We start from the raw sequence: 23,190 nt of genomic DNA, 5'->3' as shown, positions 1-23,190 counted from the left end.
TATTTCACCTTCTGCATCACATTTGATCATTCTTTTAGCATCATACTACATCTCTGGAATACTCTCTAAAAATAAATGCCATGGTTGTGTGTCCCTTTTGGTTTGGTTCCCGGTGGGGCTCATTTGGCACACTTTCTGCATGGTATCTTTTACAGCTGCCACGACGCCAAAGATGCCCAATTTCTCCTGAAATGTGAGCGTCCCCCCCCCCAAATCATTATACCTTAATCACGTCTGTTTGCACTCATTTGCAGCTTTAATTAAATTCCTCTGCAAACTTTTAGATGTTACACAACTTCAGGTGGTATTTACACATCCTGGAGGGCTTTCGTCTCTACACCCGATATGACTTCTTGCTGGTTGCAAAGCAGTTTAATGATGGTGTTTTCGGTGATGATGATGATGATGATGATGATGATGCTGTTGACTGTGGGAACGCATCCTAAATTTGGACTTGTGCACACTTACATGGCTCTTCCTTCATAGGGATGGCTGCTGCAGAAAGAGAAAAAAGAAAGGGAAGAAAAAGAAAAGAAGAAGAATACGTGTGTCAAGGAAGGGAATTAGATAGATAGATAGATAGATAGATAGATAGATAGATAGATAGATAGATAGATAGATAGATAGATAGATAGATAGCAGGGAATTAATGTGTGTGTGTATGTGTGAGAGAGAGAGAGGGAGAGAGAGAGGGAGGTGAAGCGGGGAGGGGGCGGTCGCCACGCAGTGATTGGGAAATATCGAAGACGCGCACGCGCTAATCTGATGATGGGTCTCCGTTACCGGGGGGAGGGAGGGGTCTGTAAAAAAAAAAAGAAAAAGAAAGAAAGAAAAAAAAAAGAAAAGACGATCAGGGCGGGAGCATCTTGAGCTCGCGCGCCGCGTCCCTTCCTCTCGAGCCTTTTGTGTTTGAAACTCTCATATCTCACATATCAATAATTCAGGCGCGCGCGAGAGAGAGCAGACGGAGCTCCCCCCGCGCGCTATGAGTGCTGCTGCCTCGTCACTCGTCCAGGGCCCTTCCGCACCGCGCGCGACTCCCGCTCATTGTGTTTCCAAGTGACAGAAAAGCTGCCGAGAAGTGAGAAAAGAGGGAAGGAACAGGTGAAAGCTGGCGACGCCACGGGAGATACGAGGCCAATAAACAGAAAAGAGAAAAGGGAGAGAAGCCTAGAAACAAGCCGTGTGGTTCACCCTCAGAGAGACTCCGCCGGGGAGAAAGTGTTTGCTGTTGGCTAATTAAACCAAGCAAACGGAGTGGTAGCACGAGCCTCGCCAAGGTTCACCGGGGGAGCGCCGGGAAACTCTTGCTACCCTACTTTTTTAAAGGGGAATAGACCCGCAGTTTGAGGCGAGAAGACGACCGCACAAGTTCCGCTCCGGTATGTTGGCGTTTTGCCTGCTGAGTGCCGTGTGGCTCGCGGCGAGCCCGACCCGCGCTCAGAACGAGACGGAACCGATCGTCCTGGAGGGGAAGTGCCTCGTGGTGTGCGACTCCAACCCGACCTCGGACCCCACGGGCACGGCGCTCGGGATCTCGGTGCGCTCCGGCAGCGCCAAGGTGGCTTTCTCCGCAGTCCGGAACACCAACCACGAGCCCTCCGAGATGAGCAACCGGACCATGGTCATCTACTTCGACCGGGTAGGAAAAATAAAACTGTGTGTGTTGTGTTTATTCTGTCACACTGTAGGGCAGCGACAGCAGCATGCGAAGTAAGTTTTCAGTCAGTTCTGAGTGTGTTTCATTTCAACCTGATGAAGCAGTGATGGTCAGCGCACAGAGGAAGTTTTAAATGTGTGTGTTTCGTGTGGTGCGTGTCAAACGGTCTGTGGAGGAAAAGGTTTCTGGAGCTGGAGCAGCTGAATGTCTCATATTTTACAGAAAGACGAGAAATAAACAAAAATGGTCGTTTTTTCTCAGCGCTGCAGACCATTAAAGAACACAGTCAGGGTTAAAAACGATATTATAATAATATTTCTAGTACTGTGCTCTAAAGGTGTAACTTTCTCTACAAGAGTGTTGTGTCAAAATAGGAAGAAGTGGATGAGAGCAGGACTCCAGGTGAAGGTGGAGGTGGACAGCAGAGAGCTGCTCCATGGGAGAGCAGTGAGAGTGGAGCGGAAATGAATGTGTCTCTTTAACGATTCTTTTTATAGGTAATACATTCCCGAAGTGGTTGGGAAAAGTATAGCCTGGTAGGCAAGCCTTTTGAATATTTGAACTGTTTTTGAGCTGACAATACGGGATATGGGAACTGACATCTCGCCAAATAATTTAGTAACGGCAGGTCGCGAGGGCGAGGTCCTCCCCGCCCGCCGTTAAAGGTTAATTCTCCCTCAAACTGCCGTTCAATTACCCGCCACAGTTCCCCTCCGTCCATAAAACCAGACATTTGGCTGCAGAGATGCATAATTGAAAATTTCATTTGAAAGATTGATTAAGTTCCTTTTCATTTCCCCTAAAGTTTGGGGAGTTCTGACAGGGAGAAAAGCCAAGATAAAAGCGGAGAGTTATTCCACTACAGCACCCCATCTGAGCGTGTGTTCCGGGGCCAGAGGGGCCCTTCACGGCCCCCTCACGGCCCCTTCACGGCCCTCTGTCTCAATAGAGAGAGACATGTACAGTAATGACAATTAGGCAAATCAACACTAAATAAACAATCCCAGAGAATAATTCTCTTGTCATTTTGGCTTCGTGTGCGTGTGTTTTAGGGCTTGTTCCGTGCAAACATCCAGGATTGTCTTCCTGCTGAGATTGGTTGCTGGTGTTGTTTGTCAGGACGTCCATGTAATCCATTTTTTATGCGCCCATGTGATCTGCACACACTCCCGAGTGCAAACACTGAGAGATACATGAGCCGGATACTGCAGTTTTACCAACGGAACCCTTTCTTTCTTTCTTTCTTTCTTTCTTTCTTTGTTTCAGGTTCTAGTAAATGTTGGGAAGAATTTCGACGAGGAGAGAAGTAATTTCATCGCTCCGCGCAAAGGGATTTACAGTTTTAACTTCCACGTAGTGAAAGTCTACAACCGCCAAACTATACAGGTATGACGTCCTTCCTCTGTGTCTTTAGATGTGTGTGTGTGTGTGTGTGTGTGTGTGTGTGTGTGTGTGTGTGTGTGTGCGCGCGCGCCCCCACGCTGTTTCTACCTCATAAAAGTTGAATATCACCCGCGCTGGAAGTCATTCTGTGGATGTTTGAGATGTCTTTCCCGGGAGACGACGGCGCAGGCGGGCGTTAACAGATGAAAGCCAGTGGCCCGCCACCCGCGGGGCCAATCATAATTAATCAATACATGCACAGAGGACAGAGCCAGAGCAGGCGCGTGGAGCCGGCAGGGGGACTGGGTGCTGTGGTGAGGGAGAGGAGGGGCACGGGGCTCCGGCAGCCTCACTCTCAGCACCATGGACAGAGACGTCTCCTCCTCTCCGCCTGCTCTCATGGAGACAGGCAGCAGGCGCTCTAAGAGTTTTGACGATTTTAGAAGATTAAAACATTAAGTAAATTTTGCGCACAGCAAACAGAGACAGGCATTTTAATTTCCTCTCACTTACACACACACACACACACACACACACACACACACACACACTCACACACTCACATGGAGTTTTTTTTATACAGAAATAACACGTTTTCCACTTATTTGTTCCTCACACACTCACACACTGCCTGCAGTATGCCCCATCACAGCTCTCCTTTCATCCCACTAACAACTCGTTTTCACTGTGCCTTAGATGAAGTCTCCATATTCTTTTGATGTGTCAAGTGATAGGAAGCACTTGAGCAGCTTAAACCCATTTCCAGCATTTAACACGCACGAGATGAGGCTTTACAAGCCACACAGCGTTAATTACAATGTATCTCTGGCAAATTAAACTGTTGTGTAATTATGCCGTTGGATCCCTGGGGCTTTGGCATTATGTTTTGCTACTTATACTTTATTATTGGAGTCTTGAATTAATTAGCATGGCAGCCGCAGTAACAACAATAACAACAACAAGGAGGGCGGGCGATCTGTGAGGGGGAAAAGCTACGTCTAGCTCGCTGCGCACTCCCAGTTATCTTTGTGTGACTGAACGCAAATAGAGCGCGGATGGCAAAATCTTGACTCATGGCACTGAGGTAATTAAGTCTGTCATACCATGCAGAACACAATGGTGATAATGCCTGTCACATCACCATTAGTACTGCCATTTGTGCCAATTTGCTGTATTCTCAATAGAAAAATACAGTGTGACTGTGAGGTATTATCAGCTGTAAACCAGTGAAAAAGAGAAAATCCTCTAAAGCCCCAAACTTTTAAAAATAATAACCTTTGAAAACTGATTTTGAAACTTTTGGTTTGAAAAACCAGTGTTCTGTCACGTTTCTGACTGTTCGTGAAACAGACAGGTGTAGGTTGTCCTCTCTCCTCCAAGCATCCAGCCTGTGTGTGCTGCTCACCTTCCACCTCTTCCACTCATCCTCCCATCCATCCAGCGCATCTGCTGTGTTGAAAACTCCCACTGTTTGATTGCCTTAGAGGCAGCTACTGTGGTGCATGCAAGAGATGAGAGACAGCAGGGAAAGGAGAGCGGCGGATGGGAAAGAGAGGAAAGGATGATGATGTAAATGTAAAACAGCGAGAGGGACGAGGGGAGAGGAAAGAGGGAAGGAGGGACAAAAAACGGGAGGCAAATGGACCGAACTGATGGGGTGGGAGGACTGAAGGGAGGAAGAAGAAGATAAAAGAGAGAAAAGTCAGAGAAAAACAAAGAATGGACAGGAAGAAAAGAGAGAATAGGAAGAAAGCCAGACATGACGAGTAAGTATTGATCAGTGGACGCTGGGTAGATGTACAAAGGGAAGGATAAACAGTTTGCTCCATCTTTCATCAGTCCTTTCCTGCGCAAGGATCTGTCTATCTGTCTGTGAGGGGTGAGAGAAGGGATGTGGGTGTCAAAAAGCCTCCACAAGCCCGGCCTCTCTTTGCTTTTTGCCTGGCAGTTAAATACAAGTATTGCAAATGAAACACAGAATATTATCTGATCTAAAGAGAACTCCACCACATTAGCCACAATGTCAACCATTAGCTGTCCCTCTACTCCCGTTAATGGATAGCTTACTTCATTATTTTGCAAAATCACTTACAATATTTAAACAAGCCTCTTCCTGTTGTTACAGATTTCATTCCATTTGCAACGTTTTGCATTCCCTACATGTGCCACTGCTCTTTATTTGAAATTAAATTGAAACAAATGAATTCCACCTCCCTTAGTGAACGTCTTGCACCTGCAGCTTGGAACAGAGAGCTCGCGGATCGGAAAGACAAACAGATGAAGTGCTGGTGGGATATCAGCACTCAACAATGTGAGGTGCCTTTAAATCACAAGTTTCCTGTTCACGGTTAGTTTAAGACCACCGTAGTGTATATTGGAGATAATTTGGGGTATTAGACAGGGGTTACGGTGCCTTCTGCTAGGGTAGAACTTAAACAAAAACCTGCTGTCTGATTATTTACGAACCAGCCTGTCAATGATGCGTTGATGTTGGTATTGTTTGTGGGAAAAAGAAATGTTCTAGTGCTATTCATTGTGATTTTGCACTCTGAGGAAGTGATATTTTACAACAGTATTTTGAGAACCTGAGCATTGAGAAATGTCGTTCATGAAGCCTCGAGTCACTGCACCTCTGCAGGGGAGCACAAGGAGCACATCTTAAATGCCTCATGCTGTGTGTGTATTAAGCCTTTCATTTTCCTATTGACAGAAGGAAACCTGAAGGTACTGCTTCAAGCTGTTGATAGCACACTGCTCTAATTATAATAGATTTTACCTTTTTACGAGCTGCTCTTTGGATTAGAAGAGAACTTTGACTTGGAGTAGCAGTCTACAGCAAGCCAAAATTCTTTCAACTCTTTCAGTGCCAGCCTGTGTTTGTATTTTGGCTTCAAAATCACACCTTTTGTGTTCTCTAACTTGAACCACTGGGGTTGCCTACACTGTAATGACATATTCCACTCCAGTGAAATAGCAAGCATGCTCCATTTTTCAAATGTGATGTGGTTCATTCAGAATAGAAAATGCTATCGCGCTTAATTGTAGTACAAGAACATCATTGGTGGTCCAATATAATTCCAGTTTACTACAATAGCACCATGATGAAATCAAAATGTGTGTTTAGGATCTATGTTGTTGTTATCTATGTTCCACATTGGTTTTAACTAATTATTATACAGTTGATTTTAATTATTTCTAAGGTAGATATACTAATGGTAAAAATGGTAAATTAATCACCATAGCATTTTAACATGTGAATGAAGCTTAGAATAGACGTATGAGCATGTGGGTGGTTGGATATTTTGAATAGGGCAAGTGAAAGACCATGAGCAGTGATTTCATTTCAAGGCAAGACATCCACAACCGCTATTGTAGTCTGCTATTAGCTGCCTGAGGAGTTTTGTTTGTCAGCAGTAATCATAATGTGGGCAGGACTATATTTAGTAAAATATCACTAAATGGAACACAGATCATTGTTTTTGTTAGATATGTTTTTTGCAAACAAAATAAAGACCTAGAAATTAATAGAAGTTACAGGCTAAATGCACGCTTTTTTTAGACACATATACACTGCAAGAATATTTTCTTCTTTGCATAATTACCTCTTTTTTACAATCTAATTCCATATATATTTTATAATCTATAATGAATGCTTTGTGACCGTGTTATATGAATCTGCTCTCAGATTAAAATAGTTACAGTGCTGTCACAAAGTGCTTATGGCGTAGAAGTACCACCTCATTAAAGAGTTGGCAAATTCCGTTTTAAAAACACATGCACATTTTAAAGATTGATACGTGTATAGAGCCACATCTCTTCTAGACATCTTTAAATATCCTCAAACAGTTTATTTAATAATTTACTATTGTCTGATTTCCACTACAGCCAGCAGAGTGCAAAACACTGGCTGAACACAAATATAGCCAGCATATATGAAGAGATGAGGAGAGCACGAGCACGCTTAAATGCATGAAATATTCACTAAAAAACATCTATATTTGTTGTCCAATCAAACAAAAGGCCTTAAGTTGCTCTGTTAAACCATATAGTGAGTTGATAATATGAAAACTAATTTGGCTTTAAAAAATTCCAGAAAAGATTCCAGTCTCCTTCACTGTTGGCCAAGATGGTGGTACAGAGCATCTGAACAACTGTTTTAGTTTAGCGAGGCTTCAGCGAGGCAGGTGCAGCAGAGCAGTGGAGAGGGTAGGAACAAACATTACCAAACATTATGACAAGGATTGATGAAGTAAGCTATTACTAGTAGTGGTAGACTACAATATAAGAGCAAGGGTGAGGATACGACTGAAGGTTGCTTTGTAGTTCAAGGGCCTTGTGCTGCACCGGGAAAGATCAGAGTTTCTGGGGAGTCGAGAGGACAGAATCCCTGAATTGTCTTTGGAAATAGACAAGCAACATCTGTTGCAATAAAAACTGTTTATCAGCAAATCAGGAAATCAATCAAATACTATTAGTCTTGCTTCACCACGTGGGTAAGAAGATGTCAATGTAGATATTTGTAGATATCAACTTCTTATCTCTTGTATTTTCTCTTCTTCAGAGTAGTTCTCCATCATTCATGTAGAAAAGTGGGTGACTTTTAGTGATCAAACAATATCTGTGGAGATCTCAATAACACTCTTGTGGTGCTGAAGACCAACATCACCTTATAAATAGTGCAAAGTGAGAATGTTGGAATAAAATAGAATAAAATATTAGAACGTGTCCCTACTCTCCCACCGTACTACAGCTGTGTGTTTGGGCGAAGTGACTTCCTCATGTTGCACATGAGGAAGTGTGAACAGAATGAGCTGCATGAATCGTGCCACGTCAAAAAGAAAATAGAAATACACTTGTCCTCTGCTCCTGGCTCAGACAGTGTTCATCTTATAGAGTGGAGATGCAGGGAAATGAGAGGCAAATCAAAGCCACATAAATAAACATCTTATCTGTTCTTATGTTCTGTAGCCTTTGAAGTGGCGGAAGGAGAAAGCGGAAGGAAAAGATGTTATAGTGAAATGGGTTTGTGTGCAACTGGCCAGAGAGACAGTATATTCTGGGTGTTGTCAGGCTTCACACACAGACGCTGTGTTTTAGCCGCTGGTTTGTTGGCCTGTTTCAAGGGAGGGTATCACATAGACAGTTCTGCTGGACCAAGTCCTTTTTATCGATGCTAGCGACATGGCTGTAGTGATGGCAATGTTGGCCGCTCCATCGCTTGGATCCACACTGAAATATCTCAACAGCTACCAGATGGATCAAATTTTGTACAGACATTCATGGTCCCCAGAAGATGATCTCCTAACTTTTCATCTAGCGCCACCAGCAGATCAAAATTTTCACTTGTACACTGAAATATCTCAAAATCTACTAGATGAAGTGCAGACATCCATGGTCCCAGATGATGAATCTTACATTTTGGGGTTCCCCTGACTTTTCCTCTTGCGCCAACATTAAGTTGATATGCACGGTTCACAGCGAACGGTTTCAACAACTGCTGGATGGATCGCCATGAAATTTGGTACACATATTCTTATGCCCTACCGTATGAGTTCATTGGTGATGTTTTTGCCTTACGTCACCATCACATCAAAATTTTAATTTGTCTAATAATTTGATGTAACACTTGCAAAGCATTTGACTTTCCCATATTAGCACTGTATAGTCATTTGGGCCTTGTTAGCAAAAGATAATTAGGGGTGGATATGTTGGCCATGAGGGAGCATTTAAGAAGATACATTAGGCATAAAGACCCAGTTTCTCATTGAAACCTTGTTAAAGTAATACTCAGGAGCAGCTCCTGAGTGTGATATCCCATATTATAATCTGGATTCACCAATACTTTATGGCAATCAACGACAGAATGAACATTTTCAATTAAGTGGTATTCATTGATGGTCAACCAACATCATTATGAATCCAGGAATGAAGAGTGATTCCGCAAGTCACTTTTCAGTTCATAATGTACCATTGGCTCTTTTGTCTAGTGTGACATTTTAATGGATTGTTGGGGGGGTGGGATATGGTGACTCGTCTATTAACATCATCCATTGTCAGAAGTTGAAATATCTGATTAGAAACATTTGTGTTCTAGAGTTGAGCATAAATGGATGCATAGACAAAAAAATACTGAATGTACTTCTAATACTTAAAGCGTTTCTCCAAATGGTGTTGGTGTAGGAATGTAATTCATGGATACATTAATGGTGTATCGAAGGAGCTTTTCTGAGTGTTTGTACATAGTTTTTTATGTTGTGTGTCACTGATAGTGAAGATGAAGCCTCTCTTCTTCTGTTCTTACCTTTTCTGTCATTGTCTGCACACACACACACAATATCACACAAGAGCCTTTAGGCCAGGTGCTTGGCTTCATTTTTATCCAATCAACCTGTGCTCAGTCTCCTTCAGTTTGGCAGAATGTTACAGAAAGTTGTGCTGGTTTGTCCTTATGTGTGAAAGACGAGAGGTGTGAGACAAAATATTCTTTGAATATTTATTGTCTTTAAATTGAACAAGATTATTAGTCAGACCCAACAAAAGAATCCAGATCCAAACAAAGGAACATTTTGAGCCTGTAGCAAGTTTAAACACTTGCAACAATTGCAAAGGTACTTGTTAAAGGTCCCTTGGTTGATTATTTTATTACTCGTAAAAGTCAGAAGAAAAAAATAATTTCTGTCAGTTTTTGTCAAGAAAGTAAAAACATGGTGCTGACACCAGGCTTTCAGAGTGCCTAACGATGTATTAACACAGGCATGTGCTTTAACCCTCCAGAGTCTTGGGGTAAAATGGCCGTTTTTTACTACTTTTCATTTTACCTTTGTGTTTCCCATTAAAACTGTTTAGCTTGCTTTCTTTGTGTTCGTGTCTTTGACGCCGACGGGCGGTTCGAGACTCTGAAGAGTTAAAGGATGTGCATTAAGTGTATAAAGCATTAAAGATTTTCAGTTGGTTGGTTACACAAATGGCCGTCGTCAATATCTGTGTGAGCCCGGCTGCTGCATCACTTTTAAATGTGATTCTATAGCTAAGACAGAGCTGGTCCCCTGTTTTGGTAGCCTTTCGCCAGATTATCTGCCGAGTTGTGATTGGCCATTGGTGCTATTTTGATGTCAGCCTTGTTATAAGCTCAACAACAAATCAGTCTTCATCAGTTCAATCTTTGTGCTACCTGAACCTTTTGCTTGGATAACAGTTATGAACAGTTCAGAGATATACAAGTTGTGTTGCCTAAACATTATTCAGGTGAGTTCTGATGCCCGACTTTCATAAGCATGTGGAGAAATACTGTATGATATGAACACTTGTGATTTTCTATGACTGCAAAGTTGCTGGGAGGTGATCAAACCTTATAAACGGGTGATATAGTAATTGTAGTTTCTCACTGTATTTCCACCAGTAGAGTTGGACAGAGTATTACTAAAGGTTTTCCACATCCTTTCTGGTAGCAGCATATCTAGTAAATAGAGTGTGCTGATTGTGGGTACAAGAGAACATGGACTTTAGTTTGGTCTGCCATGTATAGTAATGCCAGTACTGGGCATTTAACAATGGCAGCATCATTCCTGCCCATTATCACCACACCTGTTCAGTAAACAGTGCATGCATACGTCATCATCACCTGTGTATGTTGTGTTTATGTTTTAATCAAGAGACAATTATGTCAACTGGCAGTGGTTAAGGGACAGTTCACTCCAAAATCAAAAATACATATTTTTCCTCTTACTTGTTTATGGTTTATGGTCCTGCTTAATTTATCCATCTAGATCGTTTTGGTGTGAGTTGCTGAGTTTTGGAGATTTTAGCCACAGAGATATCGGCCTTATCTTGAATAAAAAGGAATTGGATGGTGCTGGATGATCTAACCAGCATTACAGCTCAGCTGAGGAGGACGCCATTACCGTTTAAATCCTCCGCTGTCACAACCATGAGCTTCTCATCTATGAGCAGATGTGTGGTTAAACAACAACGTCTTTGGTTCACCTTGAGTAACCACAACATGACTTCTAGAATGAGACATTGTTGTTTAGTTCAAATCATTTTTTTGGCGCTTTGAGCACCTCAAGGTGACTGCCATCCAGTTCCATTGTATTGAATAGAAGGCCAACACCTCTACGGCCGATATCTTCAAAACTCCGCAACTCACACCAAAACAATGTAGGTGGATAGATAGCACTGTGAGTAGGAGGAAGGATATGTATTTTTTTAGTTGTTCCTTTAAAATAGCCCAATAATGCTGAAAGCAACACTTCATTTTTAATGCTCAAGGTATGCAGAAACTTTGCCAGTTATTAAAGACCATGTATATGTTTTATATTGTCCATCTGATTGTGTAAGAACTGTGTGTGTGTGTGTATGTGTGTGTGTGTGTGTGTGTGTGTGTGTGTGTGTGTGTGTGTGTGTGTGTGTGTGTGTGTGTGTGTGTGTGTGTGTGTGCACATGTCTACAAAGTAAAACTTGCCTGGCAGGCTATGTCAATGCTGCAGAGAGTAGTTTATGATTTCCAGCGGTGCAGGAGGCCACAGCATGAGGGATTGACACAGGTTTGGTCAGATCATCATGAGGACTGAGGTACCAGTTTTTTCACAAGCTATGAAGCAGCAATAAAACAAAAACAATCCTTCTCTCAATATTATTCTCTCAGCTGAAATAGAATAACATGAAGTATTTTTTATTTGTGCTGTTTAGCCTATCTGGTGATGTGACGAGGTCACAGTCTGCTTTCTCATAGCATCAATCAGTTAATTCCTTCAGATTCATTGGTGTGTTCGATGAAAATGCTGTTAAGAATCATAGGATCATCTGCTCTCATTCTCAAGTTCTCTACTGACTTGTCTTAATTAACTCAGGCTTGCATGTTTTGCCTTTCACTAAAGAAGAAATATGACGGGTGAAGGCTTTGCCCAGCGGTTTCCTCAAATTAATGATGTTCCTCCCTGAGGCAATATTGATGAAGACTGGTGAAGATTTGACAATCTGGCATTTGTAAGATCTGTTTTTGTGCCCTGGTCTATAATGTGAATAGTTCAGTAAACATCTGGCCTCTGCTCTGGTTGCCTGCACCTCTTTGCATCATTTCTGCCTGTTTTCTTAATTACTTACAGACTGTGAAACACGATGAAATGACTGCAGTTTATGACAGCATATCTCCTGCACTGTGACATCTAATGCCATGTTCACTCAGGAACAAAGCAAATGCTCTTGCTAACTTTGTGCTGCAGATGCAATCTTTTCATAGCCCTTTAAACAGAGAACAATTAAATTAGTTGCAATGCAGTCCTTCATTAAATGAGATTGACCAGTTGAGTAAAAGTGACCGATTTCCTTTATGTCTGATTATGCATTTGTAATTGTTCTGTAGTTTCCTTATAAGAAACAATCAGATGTGTTGAGGTAAAAATAATGATTAAATAAAGAATAAATAAAGACTAACGTCTGTCACACAGTGCTGGCAGAGGTAAAGAGGCTGCGGCGATCACTGCGGCACTGATGGAGGATAAATACACAAGAAGACTGAAGAAACAATGACTCTCTACAGTGGGATTATAAAATATAGTGCTCGCAGACTAACAGAATCTGTTGTATATCCAGTGCCATATACAACACTTATCTGGAATGATGTTGGCTGGGGGAACAATGACTTTCACTGTATAGAACATAAATAAAATGCGGATCCAGAGTGCAGTTACCTTGACAATAACTTATTATCACTGACAGTATGTACTTACTAATGCTATTGTGTAATAATTGTACACACACAGGTGTGGAAATCCCTTCAGGCTTTTTATATTCCCACTGTGGTGATTCAGCATATTCAGGTATTAGAACAACTTAAGCTTCCAGTTATGTACAAATGTCATCCCAAATGGAAAAACTGCTTATTAAATTAGCAGTTGTTACAACACACAGCCATGGCCCACTGACAGTTTCAGGGAGTGTTTCTAGGAAGAACCTGCTGTAGGGGCACAGAGGTTTTGATGAATGTCCCTGTTGGCGTGTCGTTCAGCAAGCGTGCTGTGAGCACAGTGAGGGAAGGCAGGGTTCACCACAGTGCGGTTGCAGTCACGATGCCACGATGGTAGAGGTTCACTGGTCGATGGCTGTTGACGATGGCGTTGACCATCAGCCCAACCCTACCTAGAGCAGTGGGGCGATGGAGGATGGCTGCACTGTGCAGAGCAGAATGTGTAATGGGAGAGGCAGGCGAGGGAGTGAGCGTGGCTGGTTCGGGGTAGCCTGAGGTGGGTAATGGAAGTTGGCGTAGCAGGCAGGCAGATCTGGGGAGTTCTGATCCTGATGGCACAAGGAAAACAGAACTGGCACACTAACAACATGAGGACAACTCTGAATACACAATACAGAGCGACTGAGAATGAAAACTGCTTCTGGGGTTCAAACAACGATCTGGTGATACACACACACAGACACACACACGCACACACACACACACACAAACACACATTGACAAACAGGGGAACTCAGGACACACAAGGGAAAGGGAAAGAACAAGAATCTCCAGGAATGAGAAGCATCACAGCAGTGACCGTGACGTAAAGTCTTCTGGCCAGGACAAATATTCCAGATTCTAATACTGGGAGCCTGTGCAGCAGGAAAAGCTTTTTTCCTAAGATGTGAAGCATGGTGACTGCATCACCAAATTTACTTTGTTTCCACAGCATTCATAAAGAAGTAGCACCACTTCAATACCCTGTGGTTAATATTGTCTTATTGATCACTATTTACCAGCTGTCCTGTCACTCATACAGCATTATTTAATCAAGATCCCTGTTGTTGTTGCTCTGTTCTTCTGCTTTGTTAAGCTAATACTGACAAGTAAAGCTTTTTCCATAATAAATCAATGTTTTTACATTAACGGGATGGTAAGCCTTTATTGTGCAACAATAGAACAGTAGGATGTGATGAAAATGCTGAGTTTGTACTATTAAGGCCTACATGTCGCTTTGACATGAGTGTCTCCATATGGAGTAAGACTGTATAAACCCAAAGCGATTAGTCGGCCTTACGTCCAATGACGTCAGTCTCTGTTTACCCCAGGGACACTTTTTTCCCGTCAGAGGTTTGCTTTTGTACTCTGCACCATCTCCTGACTGACCCTGGAGTAACCTTGCTGCAAACTTTAGACAACTTCCGTTATAGGATAGTTGGCCATTTTAAAAACAGAGGCTGTTACAGGCCCAGACAGACGCACCATTATGTTTGTATTCATCACCATGTCTATCTGCATTAGTCTGTAAAGAGAGAAATGGGAGAGAAAAAAAATCCAGAGAGAGGAAGAGAGAAAAAAAGGAAAGAGAAAGATCCAAGGAGTAATAAATAGGGAAAGCAAAGGAAAACACAGATAAAAGAAATGGACAAGAAATGAAAAAGAGACAGAGGAGAAAGAAAATAAGATGTGGACAAAAAAAACCCAAAAAATCATTGTCATGTTAAGACAGTTGATTGGACGGGAATTGATAATGCAATAACAGGATGTCATCATGTCGTTGGCAGTAAGTGGTGCCCTGACATGTCAGACAACTTGTATTTACATATTGAGAGCCACATTTTCTTTCCCTCTTCTGTTCTGCTATTTTACCCCTTTTTTCCCTCCTCTATCTTTTCCTCTTTTCATGTATCCTTTCTGCCTCCCCATTCTCTCTCTCTCTGTCTCTGTCTCTCTGTCTCTCTCTCTATGTTATTCTGTCTCTCTCTCCATTACTCAGCCAGCTAATTGGTGCTTATGCATTAATGAATGCAGATCGATGGAGGCCTGACATGATGTGCAGACCTATTATCATGCTTTTATATTTATGGCTGGTAATTGTGAGAGTGTAGTTGACAGTGTGTGTGTGTGTGTGTGTGTGTGTGTGTGTGTGTGTGTGTGTGTGTGTGTGTGTGTGTGTGTGTGTGTGTGTGTGTGTGTGTGTGTGTGTGTGTGTGCATTTGTGTGGGATTGGGGGTGGCTGACAGTCGCACACAGGCACAATCAACACATATTCTTTATTCATACAGGTGTGTGTGTGTGTGGTGACCAGAGTCTCATCCTTCCAAAGCCAGTGTCACTTCTTTATTAGAGCTATACATCACTGGCACACACACACGCTGACCCAGTGTGTGTGTGTGTGAGAGAGAGAGAAACAGATTGTAAGAGAAGACAGAAAGAGAGATTTTAGTCCCTTTCAGACTTGCATTGGTTTTAATAAATTATCTACTGAATTTACATTTTGGCATCAGGTTTGAAAATAATGTCATTTTTTTTTACTTAATGTCACTAAATTTGTAGAAATGCTGTCACATTAGCAGTCATCAAGCCATGTATGGATTATTGAATCTGATTATGAGTTCTGTAATTTGGATTATGGAATCTAATTTGGGGATACAAATTTATAAATGCTGTTTTGTTTTGATCACAGCGATAATTTGGAAGCAGCCGATTTGACTCTAAAGAGTGACTTGAGAGCTACTTTATTTATGTGAAGAAATGACTGGACTTTGGTATGATGCTTAAATAAAAGAAGTGCCCTGACGTCTCCCTGCACCAAATATAACTAGACAGCTTAGTGGGCTGTTGCAGTAAACAGTCTTTTGTCTTTTATATAATGCATGAAGTCTTGACTTGCTTTGCACGTGCCAAAAGCCAAAAATCACAGAAGCGCAGTGGCTGTCTGTTAACAGTCCCATCATGTCTTAACAAAGTCTGGCACTCCTCCGCCATGGATTCCATTGTGTGAGAGCCAAAAAGCCATTATTTAACTGATAAATGGGCCCAGCAATGTTACAGATTCCAGGTCTGACTGGCACTTAAGTAAGCAAGACAACAAAGAAGCGTGTTTAAATAATTAACTGAAAAGAACTAGAGATTGTGTGCGTGTGTGTGTGTGTGTGTATTATGTGTGTGGAGGATAAAAATAGGTGGGTTTGGGGAGTGTGATTTCCATATGAGTGACTTTGGTGAATGGTTGGTTAGGTGAGAGGGTGGATTTTGTCCGCATGATTTGTGTGTGTGCTTGTGTGTGCATCTGAGGGTAACGGAGTGATGTAGTGATGCTGGCTTTTCTTTGTCTGCCATCTCAGTCTCTGTTTGGAGGCATTACATGCACACTGGACAGGAACCACGTCTCCCCCTCCCTCTACCTCGCCATCCCTGTCTCCCTCTTCTGTCTGCCTTTCCCTCTTTTGTAATCCCCTCCTCTCTCTTTCCCTTAACTCCCTTTATCTATCTATCTATCTATCTATCTATCTATCTATCTACAGATGATAGTGTTCTCCGTGTCCTCCGTCTCTTCCTCCTTTAATTTATGTCTATTTTATTATACGTTCTGGAGGTTAATGAGGCTAACCTGAAGCCTTCGGTTGTACCTCTCCACATACAATGTTCTTTTTAAGTGTCCGTCATCTCTATTGTAAGAATGCCGTGCTCAGCTCTACATTTTGGGTGGGGGAGGAAGCACTTGGTATTTTTAGACTGGCCTCCTTTAAGTCTTTCTGCTTGATTTGCTGCACCAAACACGTAAATGTCAAATAATAAAGTTTGGCTTGTACATTTATGCATGAATCTCTTATTTACCTAATAGTTACTATGACTGTTGTGATTTAGCAGCCATTACGCATCACCACAGAATTTAATTAGACATGTTGAGAATGGTTTCAAAAGATGTGTTCTCCCAAACCACATCACAAACCCACCCCCCCATCTCTGTCACACTTGCCACAACGTTTAACTGTATCCCATAAAAGGGGTGTGTTGTCACTTAGATGTTGATTATGTACATGTTTCCTTCACTCGCCTCTCAATTGCCATCCGTAGCGATGTCTGTTATTGATGACGGCTGCACAGCAGGAGGAGATCCAAATCTCATATTTTGACATTTGAGTTAAAATGATTTGTGCTCATCCCCTCCGCTGATTGAAGATTCCCATAAACAGTGTTATGTTTGTAATCAATCAAGATAGAGCCTAATGAAGTAGAGTTTGTACTGTGAAAAGCTTTACTAATTATTACGGGTATATTAAAACTGGTGCACTCTGGAGGTGTGAACTAGACACATGGTGGCAATGCTGATTTTAGTGGGATCGTTATAGACTGAACTGTCCTGGGAAATTATTGGTTATATGGAAAAACATCAGTATTGCTTGTTGCAGTGTAAAGGAACAGCTGATAAACCTCCACATATTCCTCCAGTCGTTCCTTAAATTTACCATAAAGCGACTACAAGTGCAGTTTGAATCTTAGTGACTGTGGTGACCTCTCCTCGTCCATGAACGGTGATTTATGTCACTGTTTTAAAGACTGCGACTGGTTGCCTGCTCTAGACTGCAGAGAGAGGATGAATGTGGATCAGAAGAGGGAGGAAGAGAGTGTCACACTGAAAAGTTTGAAGTTGGATAAACATGCAGGAGGAGGAGAGTTTATTTTCCCCATAGTACAAGATGTGTTCAGCAGGAGCCAAGTTCAGGTCGGACAGCAAAAACAATGTTCCCTCATCTCATGCTGAGTGCTGCCTCCTTGGCCTTGAATTAGTCTCAAATGGCTACTGCTTATAAATATGTAGATATATAGTAATATATAAAATACAGCACAGTCTCCTTTATTAAATCTGCTGCAGCCTTAATTCTCAACACTCTGAAATGTCAGTTTTTCCGTGACCTGTGATGTGTTTCCATCCTGATAATTAAAAAAATAGTTTAAGTATAGTCTGAGTGTTTTCATCATATTCACAGGGTGCTGGATCAGAGCAACACACACACACACACACACACACACACACACACACACACACACATTCACACACATACAGTCTGAGTTGCTACGTTCAGTTTGCTATTAAGAGGAGTGCCTGGCTAAGAGAGCTCTTGACTCTGACAGGCTCTCCATCTCCTGCACGCACGCACACACACACACACACACACACACACCTCCTCACTCTCCTGATCATCATGTAGAGTGAGGTGGTATAAGTGTATAATTATGGGATGTTTATGACCGGGTTCCATCATTTAGCAACAGTTTTACAATTACTTATTTCCAGGTTGTACAGCAATATTTTGACATGTTTAGAGCTCTGAATGTGAACGTCTGTCCGAACGAAACCTGAACCTTGAAATGCCTGCATGCTGTGTAAATAATGTAAAGAAACAAATGCACTGCTAACATACACCGGATGTGGCCTGTTTTAAATCACCGTTAGCTTGCTTGTTGCATGTTAGGGTGGATGTTGGTAAAGTATATTTTCAGGTTTTTTTTTAAATAGGGGTTATATCTTAGTAGAGGAGATGGAGATTGTTTGCTTTGTCATTACTGGTGTTAAGAAAATCCCATAATTGCCCAGTTCCCATAATTTCCCTGGAACGACAAATGTTCACGTTCAAGTGGCCACAGTATTTATGTACCTTAACCAAATGTTCATTATTGTAACCATGACGACAAAGATCCTCTAACCTAATGACACACAGTAGTCACTGAACCCCCATGGCATAGTGATTTTGGAAGGTAGACACAAAGGATATATTTTTTCACAATTTCTGTATAGTGTGTATGTGCTGAGGATCATTAAGGTCATTAAATAATAGAATAATGTCTTGCTGTGAAAATATTTTATCCCTTGTTTTTGCCGGTGCCTGGTTGTACGCCTGTTGGGAGCAGTAGCTTGATCTGTGGCATTGAGATGAGGCCTGTTCTCTGCAAATATTTGTGCACAAACAGTCTCTGATTTTTCATTACTTAGGCAGCCTAAGTCCCATTTCATCCACTCGACCCTCCCATGACAGGACATAAGCCAGGAGCTAGCTGGGTTAGCTTAGCTCTCTCCTCTGCTTCTGATGACCCCTCCTGCTGCGGCGCTTGGTGGTCTGGCTGGGCGGTCAGACGATGCCATGGGCAGTGATCAACTCAAGATCTTCTTTAATTCAACCACTTAATTCATAGGTGGAATTCTGCAATAAGTAATATATGTGTGTCAGCTATAAATGTGAAAAAATATTCCAAGAATCTTGGAATAGCTCACAGTGAGGATTGAATAGTGTTTTTGGTTGAAAGGCACATCCCCAGTATGCGTACGACAGTCTGATGGGATCTGGAACACTTCTGAACATTTTGCTGCCTTAGTGTGTTTCTTTTTCAGTCATATTTGTCAGATCACTGATCCCTCATAAATAGTTTGCGCTTTTATCACATTTTTATTACATCCAGCTCTCAGGAATTTGAATAGGAGCCTCAGTTTACAAAGGAGGATGACTCAACTGACTCACAGATGCTTTGCATAGTCCCCCCTTGTGATGCCAAGTCAGTCACTGTGTAGTCAGAGTCTCGCAGTGTACAACCACCCCTAGAAATGCAGGAGCACATAAACCCTGTGTCGTTTTCCTTTCCTCATCAAGGTACAGTGAGTTTGCTCACAGGAGGGCCGTAATCTCACAGGTTTTACAAGGCGTGATCCTGCATAAACAGACATTTCTCCAAAACTCATATCAGTGTTTTAGGACAGCATATGAGTCAGGGGTCGCACAAACCGTGTCTTACTGAGGCGTACGGGAGGAACAAATCTTGGGAGCGCTTGTATTCCTGCTGTTGCTCAAAAGAGGAGCGATGAAATCTGTTGTCTGGTGTGTATGTTGGCCGGCCGGGGAAGGGAGGGGATGTATCACTGACAGCAGCTACTTCCCTTTGAAAGAAGAAGACGTTATTCCCCATTGAAACATTTGTTGAGTCAGACACAGTGTCGGTCTGTTGTGTCTTTGTATGTGTGAATGTCTCTGTCAGTCACTGGCAAATTTTCTCCAAGTGGTAATTGAAAAAGAAGGGAAGTGCACACGAGGTATCCATTGATAATGTGCCGGCTGCACGGCACAGAGCTGCTCCATGCTAATAGAATATTCTGTTGTATTATCATAACCACATCATCTCTGCATACATTTCCTAGAGAAATTATGCAAGGAATTTAAAAATCTTGCTATCTCTAGAAAAATGATGCTCTGAATCCACATGAAAGCATCACCATGTTGTAGAGTATTCTGGGTGTGTGTGCTGCTGAATGGCCCCTCATGTCCCTGCTTGTGTGGTGGGGAAAGTGTCTGTCTGTCAGTTTTGTTGTCAGCCTCCTGTTTTCAACCCTTTTTGTTCTGTAAACTCTCTGTCCTCTTCTTCCTCATCCAGGTGAGCCTGATGCACAACGGTTGGCCGGTGATTTCGGCGTTTGCCGGTGACCAGGATGTCACGCGCGAGGCGGCCAGTAATGGTGTTCTGATCCAGATGGAGAAGGGAGACAGGGCCTACCTCAAACTGGAGAGAGGAAACCTAATGGGAGGATGGAAATACTCCACCTTCTCCGGTTTCCTGGTGTTCCCCATGTAGAGGAAAAGGGAGAGGAAGAGGGGGAGGAGGAGGAGCAGGGGGTGGAAACGAAGGAGGAGGAGCTGGTGGAAGATGCAGAGTATGGCGACGGTGGAAAAAGGCAAATGGAAGAAGATGAGGAGCTTGGGAAAGAAAAGGACGTGAATATGAAAGTGGAAAAGGAGGAAAGGAAGACAAAAGAAGAGGGAACGTGACAACAGACTCTGTTTGGGACGCTGCAGCGGGAGGAGGGAAGAGGAAGGATGGGAGATGTTAGAGAGATGTAAGCCCATGACATGATAATTCGAGGGTAAAATGCGAGAAGAAATATGAAGCCAGTACATAAAAGTGTATGGCCAGCTTCCTCACTTCCCTTCCTCCTTCCATCCATCCTTTCATCCATCCTTTCCTCCCTCTGTTTTCTCTGTGGCTCGACTGCAGCTTTGGACAGCCAAAACTTTTTTTATTCTCTGCTGAAAGACGCAATTGATCATTTATATGTTCCAGAGTTCTAAAAGCCCGAGTGTAACTCCCCTCCCCACACACACTTCCTCCACATTCATTCATTCAATCATTAATTCATTGATCTGTTTCAACATAAGCTTTGAAGAATGTTTCTTAAGGAACTGCTCCCCACATCCGGCCATATTTGTACATTTTGTTTTTCAAGCATGACGTAAATTGCACTGATTTTGGATCAGCTACTACCCCAAAGCCAAACTAGAATTTTTATAGGGGAAACACTTAACTCTGATCGCAAAATCAGCTGCTAGGGACACATTTACATTCCCAGTAATGCTGTGTTTTATAGTTATCATGATAATTATTGGCTTTTAAAAGACTTCTTGAAAGGCACATCTGTTTGTCCCCTCTCCTATTCATCTCTCCCGCTCCCTGTTAATTACACACGGCTCCTCCTGCACCCTGCCATTGTTTCCTTATTCTTTGTCTTCAGATCAGATGACTACAGCTAGCTAACGCTAAAGACTCCTAAGCTAAGGCAGTCAACCTTTGCATCCAGCCATGACTGACGGTAACAAAGCTCGCACAACAGATGAAAATGACACATTAAATAAAATCAAGTGACATGCAAAATATAAGCCAAATGATATAGTGTTGTGAAAAGTCTCCGAGAAATTACGTTTTTTTTAATACTAATTTGCAACAGGCAAATCAAAATACATTTTGAAGGAAAGCTAATGCTGCCCAAATGTAGCACTTCCTACACATAATCCAGGCAGCCATTCTGTTTCTGTACAAAATGTAAGGAGACCGGCTGAGACAGGGTTGCTGTCTGACTGATCAGAAAACTAGAAGGTTTAGAATTAATATGCTGCTAGCTAGCAACATCTTTCAAAAAGCATTATAGAAAAAAGTGAATGGAAACATGTCATTTTAAAATGGTGAAGCATTTATAGCACAGGTTGCTACAGATAGACAGTTTAATGTAAATGTAATAAAACCACATCCAGTCTGCAGTCATGTGCTCAAAACTTAACTGTGACTCATTGTGACTATATCTAATGAACCTGACACTGCTATTGATACAAGTCACACAGACAGTACTGCTGTATCTTGTCCCTTCAGTGTTTCTATCGTTTCTCTGGCAGCCACGCAAACATTCGAATCGACGTCCATCCAGTCTTACCATCTTCTGTCCACACCTTCATCTCCCCTCCCTCAGTCTGTTTCTCTCCCTCCATCACTGCTGTTCTGTACCCCTCCCTCTCCAGGATCCTCTTCTCTCTTCGGCTATGCTGTTTACCCACAAGTGCAGATTTTTCTCTCTTCTTTTTTTGTATACCTCTGTAATCCCCTCGCTCACCTCTCTCTTCCTTTCCTCAACGGTCTGTCTCCCTCATCTTCCTCATGTCTGTACTTTATCTGCTGCTGTACTCGTTTGCCTCCCAGCACGGATCCTTCCTTGCTTTTCTTCAATCTTTGGACACTGAAACCAACTTACAATGACAGACTCTATGATATGTATATATTTATATATGTATATGTATATGTATATATATATATACATATATATATATACACATATAATTTACACAGTATATATACAAATGGATATATAAATATATCGAAATCTAAGCCACTATTTCTATTCTGCTGGTATTATGATGATAATAATGATAATACTAATACTGAAAACTGAATCTGGTTGATGACTATAATATCTGTATTTCCGTACTTCAGTGTTATATAAAAATATTCTAAGAGAAACTTACTAGTGATTGTGTGTGGAAATCTGAGGCTGCTCTTCTGATTAAAAACATGCTTCTTGTTTTTGTTTTGGGTCAAACCAAGTTGTGGCTACAAAGCTGAGACTACTACTTATATAAAGAACCTACAGCTAAAAAGGATTATTATTATTATTATTATTATTATTATTATTATTATTATTATTATTATTATTATTATTATTATTATCAATCAAATTGAAATTTATCTACTGTTTTCTTATTTATTTGCTCTGATGAAATCAATAAAATTTAAATGGTACTTTTATTTTTCTTAAACCTACTTTAAGCCTGGCTTGGCAGTTTATTTTGTTGAAGCTGGCAGAACTTCTGACAGCAACCAGAAACATACACAGCCCCAGGTGTGTTGATGTGTGTAATGGTGGGCGGTGTCTCCTCCTTTCTTCATATCTCTGTGGATTATCTTTTTTTCCTCCTCTTTTTCTCTCTGAATCCAATCGATTAGGGCTCCTTGTTTTTTTGCTACCTCTGTCCCTCTTTCTCTTTCTCCTGGTTACTCTAAATTTTCTCTCTCATTCCTTTGCCATGTGTTCATTTTATATTTCTTTTAG

General features: G+C 41.9%; 1 protein-coding gene across 1 annotated transcript; it reads left to right on the top strand.

Annotated features, from left to right (window-relative positions):
• The first annotated feature begins 960 nt into the window (after positions 1-960).
• On the top strand, positions 961-20,402 carry cbln1 (cerebellin 1 precursor). The gene is made up of 3 exons (XM_070831023.1): positions 961-1,642; positions 2,927-3,046; positions 20,196-20,402. The coding sequence occupies exons 1-3, from the start codon at positions 1,385-1,387 to the stop codon at positions 20,391-20,393; spliced, it is 576 nt and encodes a 191-aa protein (XP_070687124.1). The 5' UTR covers positions 961-1,384; the 3' UTR covers positions 20,394-20,402.
• The last annotated feature ends 2,788 nt before the right edge of the window (positions 20,403-23,190 follow it).

Source organism: Pempheris klunzingeri, chromosome 5, assembly GCF_042242105.1.
Source record: "Pempheris klunzingeri isolate RE-2024b chromosome 5, fPemKlu1.hap1, whole genome shotgun sequence".
NCBI lineage: Eukaryota > Metazoa > Chordata > Actinopteri > Acropomatiformes > Pempheridae > Pempheris > Pempheris klunzingeri.
Note: the sequence above shows the minus strand (reverse complement) of the source record. Positions and strands in the feature narration are given on the sequence as shown.

Bases quoted from the DNA above. Each gene is read 5' to 3' on its own strand.
- cbln1 (XM_070831023.1), top strand. From the start codon at position 1,385: ATGTTGGCGTTTTGCCTGCTGAGTGCCGTGTGGCTCGCGGCGAGCCCG. The intron at 1,643-2,926 runs GTAGGAAAAATA...TCTTTGTTTCAG, and splicing joins TGGTCATCTACTTCGACCGG to GTTCTAGTAAATGTTGGGAA. The intron at 3,047-20,195 runs GTATGACGTCCT...TTCCTCATCCAG, and splicing joins ACAACCGCCAAACTATACAG to GTGAGCCTGATGCACAACGG.